A 22912-nucleotide genomic window follows, 5' to 3' on the forward strand; every position below is an offset into this window, starting at 1 on the left:
GGCGTCAGTCTCATGTGGCCTGGGCCAGGTCACATTGACATTTTGTTCTGGGTCCAGATTAAGTTGTATCTGCTGTACACAACTTGTGGTGGCAGAGTCAAGGGATATTATGGGTGGGTGAGTGGATGGATGGCAGAGTGAGAATGCTTATTTATAAGGATTATTTTAAAAAGCGGAAAATCCTCACACTGACGATTCCTCCTCTCTTCAGTCTTTTTTGCTGCCTTATTATTATATATTGATATAAAATAGTTGGCAGTGAATGAATGTTTCATTTTCCACAGAGCCGGTCATGTGTGAAAAGGGGTTAAGGTACATTTGACGGTGCAGACAAATAACAACACATTTAGGACTTGGGACTTCATAGCCAAGACCTGATACTTACGAAACAACGACTTTCCCACCTTTGAAAACTTGAACCTGAACATGTCACATGCCTGTTTTCCCGACCTATGCGTCTCAGTGTTGCCTCCTCTTCAGTTTTTCTTCTCACCCTGTCGTCACATAAGACAGATTTACTCCCTCTCACGTCCACTGGGATGCAGCCAGGAGGAAGAGGCACATTTCTACTGTGACCTCCATCCCTGATTCATTTTCAGTTTGAGGGCTGCGGGTCATAGGTGTACCTGTGATGTCATCACTTCCCAGCTCTTTCCGTACAGAGCAGCTGTTCCATCAAAGCTAACCTCAGAGTGGCCCGGTGGTTCATATGGGAGCTCCTAATGGTTGAGAGCTGACGAGAAAGGCCATGACAGCTCCTGAATCATGTCTGTCAGGGTCTCCGCTGCGGTTATCGGTGACCTGCGGCCATGTGCCAAGCAGGGTTACATTATGGCTGACATTTAACCTCTGACCCTGTGTTTTTCTACACTTCAGGTCAATGAGAGGTCTTGTGGTTCCACTGATCGTGGAATTTGAACACAGGAAATGGAGCATGCGTATTTGTATGTATGTAGGTCAGCGAGTTTTTCAGGGGACTGATATTACCCAAGGGCATATTTGAAGCAGTAGCACTAATATTTCACTGCTTAGATACCGTGTCAATGAGTGTGTGTATGTGTGTGTTGGTGTGTGTGTGTGTGTGTGTGTGTAGAAATGACTGTTTGTAATGTATGTTTTTCAAGGCGATGCTTTGAGGGAGGAATTTGTAAGTGATCAGGAATGCTTTTGAAGTTTGACACAACACTTTGCTCTCCAGTGTGTTTGCATCATGCCCTGCCTCTCCCTCTCATAATCTCAGAGTTGCAGTCTTCAAAAGAGAATAGCCCCCTCACAAATACAGTGGGTATCAAGTGTTACTCGACACTCTAAAAATCTCTGTGGAAGCACCCTCAGCAGACCCTCTGGTGTAGCAGAGTAACTGGATTAGTTTCAGTTGGACTAGCTTGGCCTTTCATGAGATGATGGATGCTCTCAATGAAAGCTGAGCTCACAATGTTCCACATTGCTGTTTATGGTTGATATGCACAATTGAGTGCGGTCCCATATATGGTGAAGCTCACACTGACTTTGCTTTCTGTCTAATGGTATATTTTTGGTGTCCACAAAGTCTTCAAAGTCAAAGGAAAGTAAAATCAGACATTTCAGAAACTTTCTTTTTTTTCTGAAGCAAAAAAAAAAAAAATCTATTATCATATCTGCATTACTAACTTTAGTTTGTCATCTTGTTGTAAACATCTGGATCTGGCTCACTCCAAGAACAACACTACTGCTACAATCTGCAAGGCCAGGGTAGCATGACCGACGGAGGTAGCTGAACTAGCACTCCTGCTAGCAAACTAACCTGCTAGCATGTTTACCGTCAGCTGGTAAAGGCGAAAGAAAAACGAAACCCAACAGCTTGACTGAAAAGTTTTACTGTTTCGCCTTTTGCTGTAGAAAGTTTAACTAGTTTAAACAGTTTTTCTTCAGTGATAACCTTCTAATGGTTCACTTACAGTACAACTAAACAAGCTAACAAGGCTACTGAAAAGTAGCCTATGCCACCATTTTCCCTCTGTTGTAACGGTTCCTCAAGAGCTTCAACAATTCTAGTTTGAACACGCCCCCATCACATACCGAAAAGATGCATTCAAACCCCCAGTGTCATTTGAAGAGGAAAACTAGCCTCCCCCTCAGTCTCCACAGCCAAGACAAACATCCAGAGTGTACTTGCTTGAACTAGTAGCTAATGTTATGTGGCAGACGCAGTCAAAAGTGATAGATTAGGGGATTTACCCCAACACTTTAACACTGTACATTAACTGCCACTACTACCTCTCTACAACTCTGAACTCTCCATGAGGTCAAAAGTTGATTTCTGTTTTTACATGTTTTGAAAGCCTGGAGTTGCTCATAAGGGTATGTAGGCCCACGTTTTCCCTGTACTTGCGGGGCATGGAGTAGAATGTCATAGATTCTTGTGTGCCATCAGAGGAGATGACATTCCTGAAGGCCAGTAAATGTTTGCATTGAAGTTACTGGTAGCAAATACTTTGTACCTCCTTGTAACTATAACTACTATCACTGCTTTAACTTAAACTGAAGGTTTATTTTGCTGCTCTGTAGAACCTGGCTGATGCTGGATTTTTAAGTCTGATACGGATGTCAATATGTGAGTGTTTTTTTTTGCTTGTATATCAGCCAATGTTCATTTTTAACATGAACAGTAACATCACCAAATATTTCTGAGTAGGATTCCTTAAATTTCTTAATAAACTGTGCACAGTCTATGTGCTGACTGGGATATTTTTACAGTCAAAAAAGAAAATTGTCAGTGCTCTCCAGTGGACAAAAGTGGTAATTTGTTGTTGTTTATCGTCTGACAGAAAGTCAAATACTGATGCATTAAGATAAATACACTGAAAGAACTATAGTACTTATGAATTTTTGACTGATTGTTCCCACAGATGTTTTTCTGCCATGATGTTCCACCATCTGGTCTGGTGAAGTCTTGCTTAGTTACACACAGTCTCTGCTCTGACGATAGGTGCTACACACTGCTGCTAAACACGCTGATAGACACTTTTGTCAGAGACAAACACAGTAAACATGAACCACTGTCATCACCTCTCATTGCCAGGTCGGCATCTGGTCCTAACAAAGCATCTCACATTTAATGTTATTGCTTTTTACCAGAGTAGACATAACTGTTTGTGGATATTTTTTCATGGAGGAACACATGACTGATTCTTTGGTTGATAACATTTCAGATCATAATCTCTCTGACTGTCTGCCTCTTTTCTCTCTCCCACGCTTCTGCCTGCCACCCGTTTCGTTATCTTTGTGCTCCTGATCAGGTTGGAGGCAGCAGAAGCAGGTCAGTGATCTGGTGGACTATGCTCATCTCCATAGTCCAGGATGGAGAGGGGGAGGTGCTCAGAACTTCAGAGGCCCCCCTGTCTGCAGTCCCTCCCTCTTATCAACTCAGGTAAACATAGATTCCCTGTTTACCTCACCAGACATTAACTTTGACTGCTAGGAGTCAAGCTTCACCCATACCATGCTATAACAACAAAAAGCTGTTTAATATAAAGCATCTATAATCAGTATTTTTTTTATACTGTTTCAAATGACAGTGTAAAAACAATGTGAAAGGCCTCTCTGGCAGTGATGAACCTAAATCTGCAGCTCCCTTCAACTTTATGGATCATTATAGTGAGTTTCAGCTCATTGTTTAACTGTCTGGACCACAACTTTACTGTTTTGGTTCATGCTCGCCCTTCTCATGGCGTCATTGGCAGCAGGCAGCTGTTTTCTGAGAAAAAGCTCTGTAAAACCACTATACACTGCCTTCTCAGCAGCAAACAGCAGACAGACACAGTTAGAGACTGGTGGGCGTAGTGGAGCATTTGGCCACTGAAGAGCCAGATATTTCCTTCAGAAGCTGGTAGAGACCAAAAATAGAGCTAAAAGAAGAGTGAATATTGGACTTATGTTCTTCAGGTGGACACAAACACGACTCCAAATGAATCATTATGTTGCTCCATAACTGCTGAATGTGTAAATGAGAAACTGTTTGCTGATCTTCACCATGCCAATTAGTGATCATATGTTAGTGCTGCATTGACACAAACAACTTTAAAAAAAGGCCAGTCTAAACTAATTTTCTGATGGTCCTACAAGTAGGTGCCAATTAACATCAACGAAAAATACACACAACACAAATATCACTAACAGAGCTCAAGTATCAGCAGTCCATCATTCGCTAATAGAACATGAAGCTAACGTAACATTAGCAAAAGAGTGATAAGATTGACTAATGGAGAGCTAAAATCCTGACTTCATGTCCAGGGAAAGAGCAGCTTGGCACTCAAGGTCAACACAGTCCTTCGGTTGATTAATAATATTTATGACGCAGCTTATAAGAACATAAGGTTCAATAGTTAGAGCAGCAGAAGTTTATTAACGATTAAGATTACTAACATTAAAGGACATGACTCCTGAGATGGCTTAAAGTCACTTAAAAAGAGAAGCTAACCTATCAGTGACTGAAAGTCCACTAAAACAAGGTAATTAAAAGTCCAGGAGGCAGACGTAGTCAGAAAGGAAATGTTTGGGTATTTTTGTAAATACACTGATTTGGTTTCTTGCTCAGAGTTAGATGACAAGTTTGATTACGCTCTCACGTCTTTATGGGTAAATATAAAGCTACTGCCAGAACCTGCTAACTTAGCTTAGCATAAAGACTAGAAGCAGGGGGAAACAGCTAGCCTGGCTCTGTCCTAAAGTAAAACTAAATCCACCTACCAGCACCGCTAAAGTTCACTCAGTCATGTTACATCTAATTTGCTTAATCTCAGCAAAAACCTAAGAATAGAAATGCCAAGATTAATTATGTTTCATAGTGTTTCTTCTCTATGTAACATTGTAACAACCTTGTTTATAGCTTTATGTGCAAATGTGTTGAAAGCACTTTAATGGTTGTCTTGCAACACTGAGCGAGAATAGAGAAATAGAAAAAAGTAATGCTACACTAATTAATTTTTGCTCTTGGTTTTTGACTGGTTGAGAGCTCATTTAATGTTGGTCTTGAATTTGACTTGACACCCATCTGGACTCCAAAGTGTGTGGACTTGCTTGTTTCAGACTCTGAAATACTTTAATTTATGTGTTACCGAATTACATCACAGAAAAAAACAACACAGAGTTAACACTTACAAATCAGTTAAAGGATCTCTGTTGAGATGATGATTATGTAACTCTGTCTGCATCTTTGTAGATGTTTCTTCCTCCCTCCCTCCCTCCCTCCCTCCCTCTCTCTGTCTCTCTTTTCTTTTTTTTTTAAGAGTTGAGGTTTCTGCTCTTGCACTCATTCTTATGGCTTGTGTGGCATGAATGGCCTGACTGTTTACACCAAAACACAGGCTGTAGCCACACGCAGATCACAAGACTGATGCCTGCTGGTGTGTATGTGAGTGTGTGTGTGCGTGTGTGTGTGTGTGGCCTTGTTACCCCATAAGCCTTAGTAAAAACCATCCTATTGACTTTTCTTGTCTCACTTTTTTCTTTTCGTTGTTCTTTTTTGAAGCATGGGCACCTCTACAAAACCAACAGTGTGGACTATCAGAGACACACAGATAGCTCTGACATCGTTCCTCCAACTCCAGCCTTCCCAGTGTCTCCTCCAACGCCCTATGGTAAGAGATAATGTCACAATGGACATTACTGGATGTGTCTGCATTTTGGAATCTAATCAGTGTCCGCTTTCTCTTCCCAGTGAAGCATTTCTCAGAGTTTTCCCAGATCAGGAGTGGCGGACAGTGGGACGAACACAGATGGACACAAGGTACGATTTCCCAAGATTGTGTGTGACCACATTCGTGTGTGTGGGTGTCTGTGTGTGTGAACCCAAACACTCAAGCTCCTGATTGCTGCTGGACAGGGTTGAAGAGCTGGCTGGAATGCCCTTCTGGCATAATATACCAAAAACACACACACATACACACACCTGGCCTGAACTCTGTTGCTATTGGCTGGATGTGTGGGCATGGCTCTGTTTTTGATAAGTCGCGTCTGGCTAGAGGCAGAGAGATGACTTGTTTCTAGACTTCTGTCTTTATTGTTTTTAGGTTTCAGGTAAAAAGCGATGGAGGAGTTGATAAAATGGATTAGGATATCCTCTCAGGGCCATGCAGAACATCTGATATTGGCTGTCCGCTAATAATAGTTGACGGTAACAGAGGAAGAGACCACTGCTGGCAGGATGTCCACTCACGTCCTGTTCTGGGAGGGGACAGGGAGAGAGAGGAGGGTCTTTTGTTGCTGGGACATCCTGCCTGAGGAGATATGTACCACACAGCTGCAGAAGGAATTTAGTGTAGTATCAAAAACACAAGTGTCTCTCAGTGGTTGTGTGTCATATCTGAGCTTAGTGGCTGTCATGGTGCTGTGGTAGTTACAAAATATTTGTGTTTTCCCGTTTTGGATACAAAGCAGAAGAGATGTATTTAGAAATATTTTGGTGTTCCCAACATTTGCGTAAGTTTTTCACTCAAAGAGTTTCAGTGCTCTTATAGAGGCATTGAGCGATGAGAGGAAAGTCAAGTAAAATTATCCTGTGAACACTGCAGAGCTGGTTTAGCTGATTGCTGGTCAGCTAGATACTTTGGGATGTTTGGTACTATCACACACTGGCTTCTCATTAGCGTGGCAAACATGCAGTCCTCTGCAGTTTAATTCAAATGCAGCCAAGAACAATTACAGATCAACAACTGAAGTTGGTCTCAGACTGAGTGTGTGCGCAAGAGTTTCCTCACAAGAAAAAACATGACACTGGTTGTTTTTCAAATGCTTAAAACTACCCTCTGTGGGTCTATATGAAACCTCTTTTGATGTGTGAGTAATGGCTGTCAGGAAGCAATGTAAAGTTAGTGTCTCCCAACAGTTAACGTTAATTTCTTTTATTCATGACCACAATGCATCCAGAATCTCAGTAAATGTTTTTGTCAAATCTTAACTGATGCGACAGATCAGAAAATACTCCTGCTCATTGCTTTTGGAGTGCTCATATTGGTGCATTTTTGGGTCATGTGTACACGACAATATGTTTGTCATTTAGATATGAGGACTCGCTGACTGTGCAGATCTCTGTCTCGCTGTGTGCATGGCCATAACAACCAAGTGTGCATGTTAAATGACAGAAGGTCACACCACTGCAAACGCTGAATGAAAAATGGTGTCCAGAGTTGAGATTAACTTAAGATGTTTCACTTCAGTTCAGTCTTCAGTGTCTGGTGTGAGAAATGTGGCTTGCAGCAGGGCAACAGTCAGACAACATTAAGCAGAATACAATCCCTCATTTAAAAAATTAACACAAAAGTAATACAAAAATGATAGTAAAAAGTAAAATCAAATTGAAACAGGGAGTCTACCAATACCTGCACCCACCACAGGAGCACCTTTACTGAAGTGATATTTTTTAAATGTTTAAGATGTTAATCAAATCAGGCTTGTTTTTCATCAAATTAACTTTAAATGAGCTTCATTGTCAATACCAAATCTATTTATCATCAGGTCATATTTGTGAGTTACACCCATCCATGTAGTTTTTTTTCTAGAGCAACAAGACAACATTCTGACCTTTGCATGTTCTTATCCATTTATTGTTAACAAAACCAAAGTAATATTTACGATGGCATTTTGCTCTGTGTTGCACAGAGATCAGTTCAGTCTTTTAAAGGGTAGGTCCGCCTGTTTATTGTAAACATGTTTGTCAGAACAGAGCGGCAGCAGGATGGAGAATGAGCTGATGAAAGAGTAATTATTACTTGTTTACAGAAAAACACCTGATTCTTTCTCTCTGCTGGATGGACAGAAGAATTAACAAAGGACACAGAATATCTGTAGCTCACTCCCAGTTTAGTGGGCAGACAAGAGTTTTCCTGTTTCCCACGTTAAAGGCAGACAGCAGTCTGGGAAACAATTTGCCACATCAGGGCCGAACAGTCAGATTCCCCATTTAAATTATTTTTTATTTCATGTTTACAGTCATAACTGTAATCTCAGTTTGACCTGAGGCTACTGTAATGTGGAGCGTGATTACTGTGGGCAGCAGCAGACAGCTCCAAAACAACAGTGGTGCACTCAGTCAGCCATGTGAACCCGACTGCAGAGTTCCCGCTGTGTTATCACCAGGCTAATCACACTGGGCACTCTGAGATCCTGGTATGTTGTCTGTGTTGGTAAAAGTGAAGTATTTCAGTGATCTTGTGATAATATCTATTGTTGACTTGGAGTCTTGATGAATAGTGATGGCGATGGTGATTGAATATTGTCCTTTTAGCTCAGTTTTGGTCTTCACAAACGTGTGGAGAAAATATATGGCTCTTTAACAGCTAAATGCGCCACGATGATCACCAGCCAGTTGCCAACTGTGTCTGTCTGGTGTTTGGTGCAGGGTAGGTAGTGCACAGTGGGTTTATCAGACCTAAAATGCAGCTGGAAAAGAGATGAGACTGTGAGAGTGAACCAAAACAGTAAAAAGTAAAGCATTAAAATGATCCCTTTTAGACCTCTAGGCAACTTTTGACCTGCAGCATTGCCAATTCAGTGCAATACACATAAACACAAATATGTCACATGCACTAAAATGCTTTGAGTGACAGTCATGGCATTTGTGAAACCATGATGTTTTTAGCTCGAAGTCATTTTAGTTTTGGCTATTTGGTTTACAAATGATTTCATGAAATCAGTGAAAAGCAGTGAATGTTTCAACCAAAGACAGAAACTGTGAAATCTACGAAATTAACCAGCTAAATAAATGTAATGTAAGGTTATACTGTATGTAATATTACATATGGATTTCAGCCTATGCATGGCCACAGATTGATGACATTCTTTCCATACTTTACGGTATTTTGCCATGCATCAACCCAGTGATGAACTCTGCTGCTGCTGCTGCCTCTGTCCTTGTGCACTTTCATTTCCTTGTGACGGCAAAGCGCATCTCTAAAATGTTATGTAATAACATTTCCTTTGTGTACTTGCAGTCAAATCAAAATAAACAGCGATATATACAGAAGCTTTCAGCCAGCGGAAGCAGGATTCAGCCAAAGGAATGTAGATGTTGTTATGGGCTGAGGTTCAGCTGAGGCAGATGGTCCATTCAGACAAACACTTGACTGTCTGAACCTCAGGGGTCAAAGGTCAGGAAAAAGTGCAGGGGAGTGTTTTGAAAGGGCAGGGGGAACCTCTCTTTGCTGTCAAAGATGAATGAAATGATGAAGTTTTAAGTGCCGGTTTTGATCCTGAAGAGATTTTGTGCAGAGAGATGATCAATGTCAACATTATCAACTAAACAAAACCACTGTGGTCAACACTTAAAGGCACAATTATTGATCCAAATATAAACAAAATGACTGAAAAATTATGAAAAACTGATTGCCAGGTCTTTAATACACACTTGATAACAGCTCATTCTTACTTATTAATGTGTTCTCATCTTATTAAAGATTAGATAGATTCCTATTATTCTTGAATATTGGCCTGTATTTTCAGTCATGATCACAGAAACACAAAAAAACAATTTTTCAGCAGCAAGATGAACACTTTCATTATGTCATAAGTGAATTTATCTATAGAGTTTAAAACAATGAATGTTGACCAAAGTGCTGGGAGGTGATAAATGCATGAAAATAAAGAAAATCAATCAATCAATTAAGGCATGAAAATCAATAAAAATTGATAAAAGTGTGAAAATACAACAGGTATATTGCTAAGAGAACAAAGGAAAAGTCATGATGACATAATTATCATGACCCAATTATCATGGGTCTTATTTTTCATTAATGTTGGAAAACTGGCCTGTATCTTCAATTCTGGCCCCTTGATAAAACTTTTTAAGGCGAACTAATTTTATATGTAAATTGAGAAATGGATCTTTAAATTTTCAAACATACAACTCAAACGCAGAATCTGTGATCCAGATGTCAAAAAAAGATTGGAAGCTACTGTAACTCAACGCAACTAAGTTGAGTCCTTTTAATATGGAGACAGAAACTAAATTCATCTCACGAAGACATGAATGAATATATAGTTTCATTTTTAAAGAGGGCATATTATGTTCATTTTCAGATTCATACTTTTATTTTAGGTGTCCACTGGAACAGGTTAACATGCTTTAAATGTAAAAAAATAAAACCACATTGTTTTTCTCATACTATGGATTGCTGCTGCACAGCTGTTCTCTCCATTTGAGCTTCAGTCCTCCTTAAGGCCCCCCTCCCAGTAAGCCCAGTCTGTTCTGTTTGGTCAGCTCACACAGGCCCGAGCAGGCTGGGCACTGTGTTTCCCATCACCTCTGCTGGTGTTTTTAGCCTCCAACTAGCTGCACTTCTTCCGTGAATATCTGTAATAATATAGAAACACATAAACACCAACATGCAAACACAGTTACCAGAATCAAACCTACAACTCTCGTCATGTGGCTTCAAACGAGGCTTTAATGACTTAATCTTCACACAGTTTATCTTGACTGTCCCTGAATATTACAACTTTTGTCAAATATTGCCCCCAGTCTGTAAGCATTGCATCTATAGCTAATGCTAGCTGAGCTGATTCTGTAGTATAAACTCACAAAAAGTAACATTTCCCCATCTTTGGGAGTAACCACATTTGCCACTCAATTTGGTAGTGCCAAGTTAAACCGGCTAACCAACGAATAAATAATCTAAAACATGGAAAAATGTGCAGCTTTTTATGGGAGAGAATAACTCCCTTTGGCGTGGACTTTGCAGAAGTTTTACATGCACAAAAAAGCTAACACTAAAAGAATAGGAAAACCCCAAAAAGCATAATATAGCCGTTAAAAAAAGACTCAGTTTTTCCCAAAACAAAGCTCAATGTAGTTTTTAACAAGCATAACTCAAACAGGAGAAAATGGTGCTATTTTAGGGGCGAGACTTCACTGATTACAATCTATTTAGATTGACATTATATACAGTGTTCCAATGTTGGGGTAATAGATGAGAGGATCAATTCCACTGTCATATTTTTCTGCTAAATATTAAGCTGGGCCAAGCAACTGGTTAGCTTAGCCTAGCATAAAGACTGGAAACGGGGAAATAGCTAGCTTGAAACAGTCAAAGGTAACAAAATTTGCCTACTGTGCTTTGGTTTTTGAATCAAACAAACAAAAGATAATGTGCCAATTACTGAGCTTTAGCAGTCCTGATTAACAGATGTTATTTTTGGATGGAGCCAGACTAGCTGTTTCCCCTGTCTCCAGTCTTCATGCTAAGCTACATTAACAATCTCCTAGCTCCTGCTTCATATTGAGCATACAAACAGTGATACAGTTCTCATTAAAGTAAATAAACACATTTTCCAACTTTGGGAGTTATTCCCTTTTTCTAATGCTGTTAAAACTTTTTGTTTCTGTAATATTTTAGAACTAGCCTGTAGTTTCATAAATGAAGACATGTGTCTTTAAACTAATGAGTGTCACTGATGGACCGAGCTGATGTCCATTCCAGCTCATTTCCTGTGACACAGAGGTTAAAATAAGGCATGCGGCACATGCTTCCACTGAAACAAAAGTAAACTCACAATTCAATCAAGAGCTTTAGGATCTAATTTATGATGTGCTAAGATTAGACACATGGCAGGAGACAGAATGTCTCTGCATGCCTTTGTCTCTGTGTTTGTGGCAAACAGATGCTGGGAGTGGACACACATGCCCTGACAGAGAGGCCATAGAAACCCCCAGATCAACCCCCCCGACCACCAACCACCACCTCCTCTCTCTGGTCCATAAAAGGCCACATATGACCTCTGACCCTACTGGAATCCATTCTGATTGGGTGAAAGTGCTTGCAGTGGCCCAGCAGGAACAATGCTCAGTGGTCAGTGAGAGGAAGAGGAGGGAGGGTGGGAGGTAGGGTATGTAGACATGCATGGAGGGGAGGGGGGAGAAATTCTCTACCTCTTGTCCCTCCCTCCATACAAACCCAGAAATCGAGCAGTGTCACAACAAGTCAGGAACAAACGGGGAGCTTATTTTTCCATCTGGGGGACGAAAGGATTTGGGCATGGCGGCGAAACGATCCAGCCCCTGAACAAAAAAAAAGAAAAGGCTTCAGCGAGCCGGGCTCAGATTGCTTTGTAGCAGAGTGAAGTGAAAGAGAGAGGAGGAGATTCTGGTAATAAGGAGAATTTCATTCACACTGGGAGGAACATACCAGAGAGAGATAGAGATTTCGGAGCAGGAAGGTGACGGAGTGGTCCTAAAGTTTGGTGTAAACAGGAAACCGGCAAATAACGGGTTTCTTCAGAAAGGCTCACATCATGACTGCATCTCTTGGTATGTACATGCATGCAAACGTGTCAGAAAGCTTGAGAATGTGTGATTGAATGATTTTCTTCACGTGTGTGTAAAAACCTTCCAAAGTCACCATTGCCAGCTCCACCTTTGCAAGCAGTTTATGAACTTAAACACCTTTTCATTTTCTTCTTACATTCCTCCTTGTTTCTTCTTCTCTCACCAGGAGGTTTCCTCTCTGTTTTCTGCTCATTTTCTCTTGTTTACACTTTGTTATCTGTGTCTCTGTCCCTCCTGGGATTTTTTTTATGGGGCACACATGCACAGAATCACTTCCTCTCTCTCCTCCAGGCTCCTGGTATTTGCAGACAGCTTCTGGCATTTTTCTGTCAGATGCCTTTTCTCTTATCCAAACACACCCCCTTCAAAACCTCATCTCTGTGTCTTTTTGTGCATGAAAAGACTCTTTTCTTGTTGTTGATGATCTAATGTTCTGAACAGCAGCATCTGCAGCGACTCTGACATCGCACACTTGGTGGGATGATGAAATGGTTTGTTCCATTGGTGCTGTGTTCATGATCTCATCCTGTTAAAGGCTATTTTGGCCTCCATCATGCAGTCATGGAAGGCTGATGTATTGGTGGTTAACCGAGGGAGGCCGTTTCACCCTTTTTTCTGCACTACCGACCTGAGCTGAACCAAAAAGTCTTTGAAGATTTGTTTTTTTGTTGGGGTGCTTATTGCTCCCAGAGATGTCATACACGATAAAACATCTCGCTGAGCCACAAGTTAACTCGTTCCAAACCTTTGCAGTAGTTTCATATAAAAGAACTTTCAAAGTCCAGCACATATTTTCCACATGTTGAAACTGGAATAATTAAGAACAGCAACAAATAAACTGAATTTGTTCTTGAATGCACTTATGACGAGACGTCAGCCTTGACACTTATATGTTAGATATGCCCTACAGACGAAATAGAGCAGACAACTACACCAGAAACAATTACTTAATTAATTTGTCAGTGCACAGAAACATAATCAGCAACTATTTTGATCAACTATTAATCATTCCAGTCATTTATCAAACTGAAATTTCAGATATTCTCTAGTTCTAGCTTCTCTATTGTGAGGATTTGCAGCATGGTGGACCTTCACAAACTGGCTAACACTTTGGTATAATCTCAATAGTTTCTACAGACATTCCTGGAAATAATTTTGTAAATTGGTACTAATTATAGGCAAAACAGACACTGTGTTCAAGTGATTATTTCCAATTAATTGCCACAATAAACTATGGGGTAAAGGAATAAAGGAATACATATTAGCATAATCAATGAATAGCCTAATTAATTAAGATTTACTTGGCTTCAAAAGGAGCAGTTATTTCAATAGTAATACTATTTCCTCATAATTCATACCATGCATGCATAAAGCTTTCTCAGATATGTGTGAGGATTTTAGTGTGGAATTATTAGGAAATCACAAAACCCATAAATGAAGCTATCTATTTGATGACACATTGTAGACCAAACCATTTGTGATAAATCAATAACTGTAGGCTGTGTTTTAATGGTTTGAACGCAGTCTAACAAATGCAGCTGAAATAGGAAGCTTCTAAGACCTCATCAGGAGTGAATTTGACTTAATCTTACCTGACTACAGATGAGACACTGAAACAGAAGGAGAGCCTCAGTACTGATATATGGAGAAGAAGAAGAAATGGCCTCAGAAACCAAATTGAGAAAGTAACTGGTTGATGAACTGATAATGAAATAGGTGCAGAACCAAACACAACAGGGACATTTGCCTGTGTTGAAGGCAGGTTGAAGACATCAGCTGCCACATTTGAGTTTGGAGCAAATGGATGTTTTCCTGAGGGACAAAGATACTGTGCTGTTCTGAGACACCGTACAGACGTCTGCTGGTCTGCTGCGTGAGAAATGTTTGGCTTTCATAGGACTGCGGGAAATAAAGGGCAAAGAGGCAGAAAATTTAAGCCACAAGGACGGAAAATGTTGACAACTCACTGGACAGAAGGCCAGTTCAGGGTGCAGAGACCAAAATGGAAAGAAGGAAACATGGATTTTGTTCCTGTGGTCTGTGGTGTTGCAAGATGTTGTGAGATGTACCAGAACATCAATGGGCCTACATGTGGTGATGTAATGGTGTCTGGTACATATATCTACTCTACAGTACTCCACAACATGACAAGACACATGAAACTGCAGGATGCATGGTATCCATATGCAGAGGATTAGGCAGCACAAGTTCAGACCGACAATAGCTCCGTTTCCTCCTACAGGTCTGGCTAAAAACATGAAGTACAAATTCTGACGTCTAGTTTGTAGGCTTAGAGATGTCAGACGCTGCTGGAGTCACATAATCCACATGATTTTGCAACTAAGGTGTCCTGTAATACTTGAAATGTGCCCAAATGAGCTATGTTGACTGTGTTCTGGTACCTTGATAACAGACTGAATTCATTCATTTTCAGTGTTCTGGTTAGTTGATTTCTGGCTGGGAGGGTTTTTCTTTTTCTTTTCCCCCAACCAATCAGTAGCAAGTGGTTTTTCCTGCTGACGTCCGTTTTGGTTGACAACAGAAACTGTTGTATGAGTTGCTTGTAGCGGTTGAACAAAAGGTTTTCAGGAAGATTTTAGAAATGTTAATGAGACTCATTTAAGGATTATTGGTTTTGTACACCTGCATTGATCTTAACTATGCTTGTTGCCATTTTTGTTGCTCTTTTTGATGGCTGAAGCTCGCTTCAGTAGCTAGCTAGCTGTGCACGAAATGACATTGACACTCTTAATCCCACCTACAAAGGTCTGATTGGTCAACTGTTTCTCAGTGAGCAGTGAACACCCGGCTTGTTTTAATTTCTGAATAAATCAGGCATACTGATTCAGATGTCTGGAACTGCACAAGCACTGTGACAAAAGTTGAGCGAGCTTTCTCACTTTTGGCTGGACTGCTTTGCATTTGTTTTGCTGAATGAAAATGAATGAGGAGGCTGTGTTTTATTGATGCATTGCCATTGTTGGTTCTGAACACAGTCCAACAAATACAGCTGAGCTCAGGAGCTTCTTGGGCCTCATCAGGGGTGAATACAACAGGATTTGCACCTGACATCAGGACTTCAGATGAGACACCGAAACCTGAAGAGAGACAATCTGATTATAGAAAAGAACAAGAAATGGCCTCAGAGGACCCAAAGAGAATTTGTCTGCGTTCCTTTAAGAGATAATCATCTCATTTGCAGTATCATTCCTCAACTGTGACACAGACTTGCACAGTTTTTAGAAGAGCTGGAGGGAGTCATGAACCAAAACAAGTACACGGGACACATCTGACAGAAACAAATACTTCTGTGATGAACATAGGAATGACTGTTTTATTTATGCTACAATTTGTACAGCAAACAACATCCTCTCTCCTTAAACACTTGATTTGGGAAAAAAAAACATCCCCAAAAAAAACCCTTTGACAGGGGAAAATGGCTTTGTGCGATTTTTTGACAATTCTGCTGTCATACCAAACTTCCAGCAGCTTCATGTGTTGATATCTATAAAGGATAATTGACTGTGTGGTCAAAAATGCTGTGGATGCAGCCAAAACCACAAGACTAGTGGAGTTAAACTCAGTGTGACCTGCTCATGATGGCATCAGAGCTGTGGACAGACAGAGTTGATGCCTCTCCCAGTGAACACTGATTTGGTTTAGATGTCTTGGTTAAAACTAGTCTAAAGTGTGCTGCTTTGAGGACTACAGGAGCATTTCAGTGACTATATTTCAATGTGAAGCAGAACCTAACCACACCTTGAATTACAATCTTTGAATCTCTAAAAACTTTTGCCTTTCACCCAGATTTTGCCAGTTTTGACTGAGGTAGGTAGACTTTGATGATCGTTCAATAAGCAGTCAGAAAAACAAAACTTATTTGATGCATAGGGAGTGAAGATGAGTATGTAAAGATCTTACCATAACAACAAGTTAGCAAGAGCTTCCTGCAACACAGTTACATGTTGTAACTACCAACATGTATGGACCCACCAGGAGAAATACTTACGGTCCGTAATCACTTGCCCAGATGAATAAAGCCTGAGGAATTTCACTTTAGCTTCAAAACATGATCAAATATCTGGAACGTTTCTGCAGTTCAGATGAACTAAATGCATTAAAAACACTTGAGGAACATTTAACCAAGCACCATCACATATCTCCATGTCCGATCCAGGCTGTGATGAATGAAGTGGGTCACATATTGTCCTTGTGAGTGAAGCCAGCAGCACCTCTGACTGCGGTTTCCAAAGTCATCAACTCATTATCAGAATACTTCAGACACCAATAAACACCTCAGTGTTGACAGTGTTCTCTCCCATAACCTTTTCTTCAAACACCGCCTTGTTTACTGTTACCCTTCACCCTGTTTCTCTCCCTCCAATTGTTGGTAGTGTTGTTATTCTACACTCCCTCCTCAGCAGGCTCATAACTTGGCCTCTCTTCTGCCACTTCACTGAGTCGATAAAGCTGTCCGTCCAAACACCCAGAAGAACAGAGGAATCTAATTTACAGACGACCGCCTACTAGTTTGTCCTCTTCTACAGAAAAATGCTCTGTGTGGACACTCAGAGCTTCTGAATAGGAGGAGGCAAGACGCTGCCGGGTTTGAGGTTGATTGATTTTCAATGAAGAATGGGGGGGCAGTTTAAGACAACTGATCGCATTCTGATGAAGTGCCAAGTGATACCAAGGAGAGAGCTGCATGCCCACTGGCAGAAATCACTCAGCAATGCTTAAAGCTCTATTAATTAATATTTTATTCCCAAGGGATCAAATAACTACCTGTTATGTGAAAGGGGTCACCCACAGGGACAAAACCACAGGGAATCATCACATACTCTACAGCTGTACTGAGCTTTTAAACCTCTTTTAACTCCTAGTTTTGGTCTTATCATACAGTTCAGTGTCACATTCTCATCAAACTCGGCGTACACTTCCTGCCCAGCACCACACATTAAGACCGACACAGTTCGAGACTAGCTGGCGAACAAAGTGGAACATTTAGCAGCTGATAAGCCAGATATTTTTCTCAGGAGTTGGTGAAGACCAAAACAGAGCTATTAGGAGAGTGAATATTGGACTTGAGGCAAACATGGATCCAGTGGGATAAATATGTTGTCCTGTTGCTGCTGGAAGTGTTATTCTACAGATAGCATGTTAGCCATAACCATTCCAAGGTAGTAATATGTTAGAGTTTGTGTTTTCAGGTGTGAAAAGAATTGGTTGGTGTGGTTTTATGCAACTGGCGGCGGTTTTGCTTGATCTGATTTTAAACATAGAAGCTTCTGCCATTTCATTTGTCACCAGCAACATTTCGAGTGTAAGCAGAGTATGCACCCTCTTCAGACTTTTTGCTGGAAGTAGGTGAAATCGAGCCAGATGTCCCTACTCTACCCCGGTCTTTATGCAGTCTTAGACACCTGTTCAGTTCATCATGTCTGGACTAAATATTGGTAAGTCATCTGACCATCAGAGTCCAATATCATGAATGACCTGCCTCCTAGAGTTAATGTCATCTGTCTAACGTAAAAACAGACTGAATTTTCAAATCATAAATGAGAACTTTACTCTTAGGTTTAGGTCCACAACATAACCTGCTCTGTGCACTTGACCTTTAACCCATAGGAGTTCAAGTTGAGTGTCGACCACCTATGTATGCTGTATCAGATGCACCGTGCATATGTGTGTGTGTATAACGGGGGGGTTATTAGACCATCTCTTACTCCCCTTTCCTGTCATTTCCCTGAGAAGCTGCAGCCTCTGATCGCTGTGAACAGCTGTAACATGCCATAGACCTTCAGACCTGTCAGCCTCAGTCTGTGTGCGTGTGTGTGTGTGTGTGTGTGTGTGTGTGTGTGTGTGTGTGTGTGTGTGTGTGCATACAAAGTGCTTGCACACACATTCCTGTGGTCATCAGGGAGTCTGCAAACCCACTTTTGTCCTGCATAACTCCATGTGCATCACTGTGTTTATGCATGTGTGTAGGCTCACCCTTCTGTCCACTGCGACGCTGCTTACAGAGTAAATGTTTGGATGCGTGAGTGGAAGAAATAAAGAGAGACAAGGAAAGGAATTTCTTTGTCACAACACAACACAGGAGCTCTTTAGCAGCACTGAACATGTGACAGCTGTATGTTTTCATCTTTCTGCATTTCTTCGTCTCTGTTTTTCCCTGCCTTGCCTTTCATACCAGCCTGCTTATGTAACAGTGCGGTCTAAGGTGGGAAACATGAAGATAAATATTAGCTCCAGATAACCTCACTGTGGTTTTATTGATTAATGGGATTATCTTCATACCAAGCATGAAGGTATGCAAACATCTTCAGTCTGAGCCATAAAACTGTCAGTCTTTGTGATGAGGAACGCCTGTGTGTGTGTGTGTGTGTGTGTGTGTGTTGTGGGCATTTTGGGGAGTGGGGGGGTCAAGTGGCTGGTGGAGGTTGGCAGTCGTGCCCACATGGGTCTCTGCCATATGGCACTGGTTTTGCACAGTTCAGCTCAAACTGAAGAGGCTTTGTGTGCACTCAGAGCTGCACAAGTGAGGAGAAAACAATGGACAGAAACACACAGTTGAAAAAAGTGAAGGGGAAATACACTCAGAGGTTTTCAAAAATAATAAATGGTAAAGTGTGTCAGGTGTTTGCACACAGTAATGTCTTCAGTATAGAATGAAAAAACTGGTTTCTGTGTGCTGATGTGAATTAAGTAAAAATACTCTCAGAGAAGAAGGAATATTCAGGGGAAAGAACAAGAAACAAGAAAACATAGCTTGATTTATGAAGGACAGTTACACATTTTCCTGCTGGTTCTGCTAAGAGTTCTAAAAATGACAAATTTATATTAGAATCACAAACTGTGATTTATTTATTTAGTGGCGTTTTTAACTGTTACAGTATATATTAATAATCATGTCAGATCCAAGGCTACTTTTTCAGCTTTAGTCCCTAAACTAAATTAAATTTTAACCATGATTGTTCCATAGGCTTAACCATGTTTTTCCTATACTAACATGAATATTAATATATTATTATCCAAACCGTTATCTTTACCTAACTCTAACCAAGTTGGTTTTGTGCCTAAATCTAAATGAATCTTCACCAAAAACAGTTATATTTTCGGCAGCGGCACCATCAAATTGTCAGATCAAAAAACCCTTGTATGTGGCCAAGTTTTTGGTACTTGGTGTCACGGACGCCATGGCATTGAGGTTCTGCACAGTAACTGTTTTACCAAGGATAGTCTGGCAAAGGGGTCACTTTCATGTTTTGGAAGAGAGAGAGTCCAGAAATTTTTGTGGAAAAATGCTGTAATTGATTTCTTTATCTATCCTCCATGCATTTCACACTTGGCACAGACTGCTCTTTCTCTCAGCCGTCTCTCCAGGTCTCCTCATTAATACGCGTCTCACTGAAAGCGAGTAGCTATGGATACAGTACTGCATGGATACAGGAGGTGAAAAGTGTGTTAGAGTGTAATAAAGACCACTGGAGCCCTCCAGAGCAGAGTCTGGTCTGAGGTCAGAGGTCAGGGTGGGGTCAGCTGGTGTTGCCATGGATTACGCTGTTCTCTAATTAACTGGGTGAGCTGCGGAGCAGCAGATGTGACAAACCTCAGTGAGGAGAATCAGCCGTGGGAACAGAGGGAGATGAAGCTCTGCAGCTTTCTGGGAACCGTCCCGAGAGAGAAAAACTGACAGGGACTGTGGGAATGTTTCAGGAATCCTGCTGCCCTCAGTGCATTCCCCTCACTTTGTGTTTGTGTTTGTTTTCTTCAAGCAGCAACAACAACGTTAACTGTGGACTATCTCCACTTGTGTTATGAGTAAGTGTGAGTGTCAGTGATGAGAAGTTTAGGTCCACAGCATAACCTGCTCTGTGCACTTGACCTTTAACCAGTAAGAGTTCAAGTTGAGTGTCGCCCACCTATGTATACTGTATCAGATACACGGTGCATATGTGTGTGTGTATAACTGGGGGTTATTAGACCATCTGATTAATGTCTGTTGGATTTAGCGCCATTGATGTACGTTGTAAAATCATGGCTCAACCCTGCTGCTTGTATTAAAATTAATTAAACTGATCATGTGTTGGTATTTCATTCAAACTGTATTTTTTTTTGAAAAGTAACAGATTGCCTGCACAATGCTGACAGTCTCACTGTTGTTTTAAGTAAAACAGCTTTCTGTGACTATCAAGGACAAATCAGTCATTACTGAAGTGTTTACATGTGCACGTAAAGGCATTAACTTGAACTTTAGACATCAAAAACATTAACTAAAATGATACATATAGCAGGCATAATACTATACTAAAAACCTTTAATCCTACTAAGAACTAAACTAGAACCTTTAGCCATCAAATAACTGGAAGTGAATGGAGTAAAAAATACAAAAAAGTATGAACTTCCTCACTGAAATTTGATAGGAAGAGTAATTAAAACAGGAATACTCAAATTAAGTACAACTACCTCCAAATCCTGAGTAAATGGACTTAGTTATGTTCTGCATGTGCTGTTACAGCAATCTGTATATTGCGCACTCCTATTCTCGATATTCTGATGAGCTGATAGACAGATGCTGCACATGCAAAATAACTTTCCATATGTTTAATGAGTCCTGCTCAGTGCAGCTGCCAGTAAGATCGCACTTATGGACATCTGATACACCATACATAATGTTGGTACTATAGAAATCTGTGTGGGAAACATTCAGCCATGTGAAAAACATATTAAACCCTTGACCGGTGGTGGAGGAAAAAATGTGATCCTTAACTTAAATAAAAGTGGTAAGAACACAATGTAAACATATTTCAAGTAAAAGTTCTGCATTAAAGGGCCACAAAGTGAGCTGATGCCGATATCTACTGTATTGTTTACTGACATTGTGCTGAAGCAGCTCCTTAACAAATAAGCAGTTGAATTATGAAAAATAAATAAACACACAGTGAATGTAGGTCTTCATGCCCCCTTTCTACTATTATTGTGTTTTAATATATGCATGAAGATGTAAACAGCATTTTAATGTTGTAGTTGGTTGACATGGAGCTAATTTTAATGACTGTATACTGTTAGCAGTTGTTGGTTTAAAACAAGGCATCTATGAGGATATGTTTTCTGTAAAATCTACAAAGTAGCAAGTAACTTAACAACAGGTCTCTTATAAATGTGTTGAAGTGAAAGGAAAAATTTCCCCACCTGAAATGCAATGGAGAAGTGGCATAAACTGGAAAAACTCATGTAAAATGAGAGCGCCTCAAAACTTTGAGTAAATGTATTTTCCACCACTTCCTTTCACACATCGGCAGGACATAACTTTGCTGGCACTGTTACCATGCCTTCAGATAGTGTTATGTAAATTCCCACTTTGTGTGTGTGTGTGTGCGTGCGTGTGTGTGTGTGTGTGTGTATGTGTATGCAAACACTCAAACATTCTTCAAATTCACTAAGAGGACATGCATGATGATATAATCCACTCGAGATGATGCAGCTTGTCCAGCCTGATCACTAACTAAGCTGACGGTTGAGTCTGAATTCCTCCATCTCAGAGTGCTTGAATGGAGGGAAAGAGCGGAAAAGAGGAGGGGGAGGATGGAGGATGGGGGGTGGGGGGTGCAGCCGGCCTGAACAAGGAGCTCTTTATAATGATTGACTTTTTACACGGTGACTCATCGTACTTCACAGGCCTGTCTGTGGCCTGAGGAGGCCTGCCCTCATGTTTGCTGAATGACACACTGTGTTGTCAGAGTGTCAGGATGTCATGTTTGGAACGCCCCCCCTTCAGTGTCACACACACCTCTACTTCTACACGCTGTCAATATCTGCTGATTCAAATTAACAGTCAAATGTGCTTTATTGGTACGATTGTAATGATGTACAGTACTGCCTTCACAGGTCTGTTGTGAAGAAATAATGATTTGGGGAAATATACTTATTCACTTCTTGCCAAGGGGAAGGTGAGAAGCTGTGAGAGGAGAAAATAGTGTGAAAGATGAGGTTGGCAATATTTTTCTTATTGAAAAACAATTCCACTTGCTGCCAGGAATCATTTCCTGAATGAAAAAGGGTTTAAGAGGAATTTCAGTCCAAATTTCTCTCAGAAATCACAAGTGCTGGTACAGGTTGATGGTTGGATAATTCTAACAAAGGTATCAGTTAGCACTATGAGGGCAGTTCTTATAGTTTATGGACCTATGTCACATCCTGGGAACTTTTACTGTACATCTGGTCAGTTATGCAGTAGAAGATTGACTTTGTCTGTCTGGTCTTTTTTTTGGTCAGATTCCCGGAGTTTCCTGGACAGCATGAACCACGGCTCCACAGAGGGAGACCTCTTCAGATCTGAAGTATCAGTCACTCCTGCTTCCTGTCAGAGGATCTTCGGCTCCATGAGCTCGATGTCATCAGAGAGCCCCCTCCCACAAACAGACAGGTAACCACACAGGCGGGCTCATGGTACTGCATGGTACATTAAGTGCTGATGTGTTTTGACTTGTTGAAGTCATGGTTGACAGTAAGTCATTAAGTTGGCTTCCACAAAATACCCAAACAAACACGATTAATCATATTACAGTTTGTCTTTACTTGTAGGCCTACTGCCATATAGACTGCATTCTT

The 22912-nt window shown here is 40.8% G+C and overlaps 1 protein-coding gene across 2 annotated transcripts in view; it reads left to right on the forward strand.

Annotated features, from left to right (window-relative positions):
* The window catches only part of LOC143318577 (tensin-3-like), a 49254-nt gene that overhangs the window by 19052 nt on the left and 7290 nt on the right, over positions 1-22912 (forward strand). For both annotated transcript variants that reach the window (XM_076726997.1, XM_076726998.1), the window contains 4 exons: positions 3279-3409; positions 5510-5618; positions 5699-5767; positions 22577-22727. In XM_076726997.1, coding sequence (XP_076583112.1) covers positions 3279-3409; positions 5510-5618; positions 5699-5767; positions 22577-22727 — 460 coding nt within the window. The remainder of the gene's footprint in view (positions 1-3278; positions 3410-5509; positions 5619-5698; positions 5768-22576; positions 22728-22912) is intronic.

The sequence above is a fragment of the Chaetodon auriga genome, chromosome 3 (assembly GCF_051107435.1).
Source record: "Chaetodon auriga isolate fChaAug3 chromosome 3, fChaAug3.hap1, whole genome shotgun sequence".
NCBI lineage: Eukaryota > Metazoa > Chordata > Actinopteri > Chaetodontiformes > Chaetodontidae > Chaetodon > Chaetodon auriga.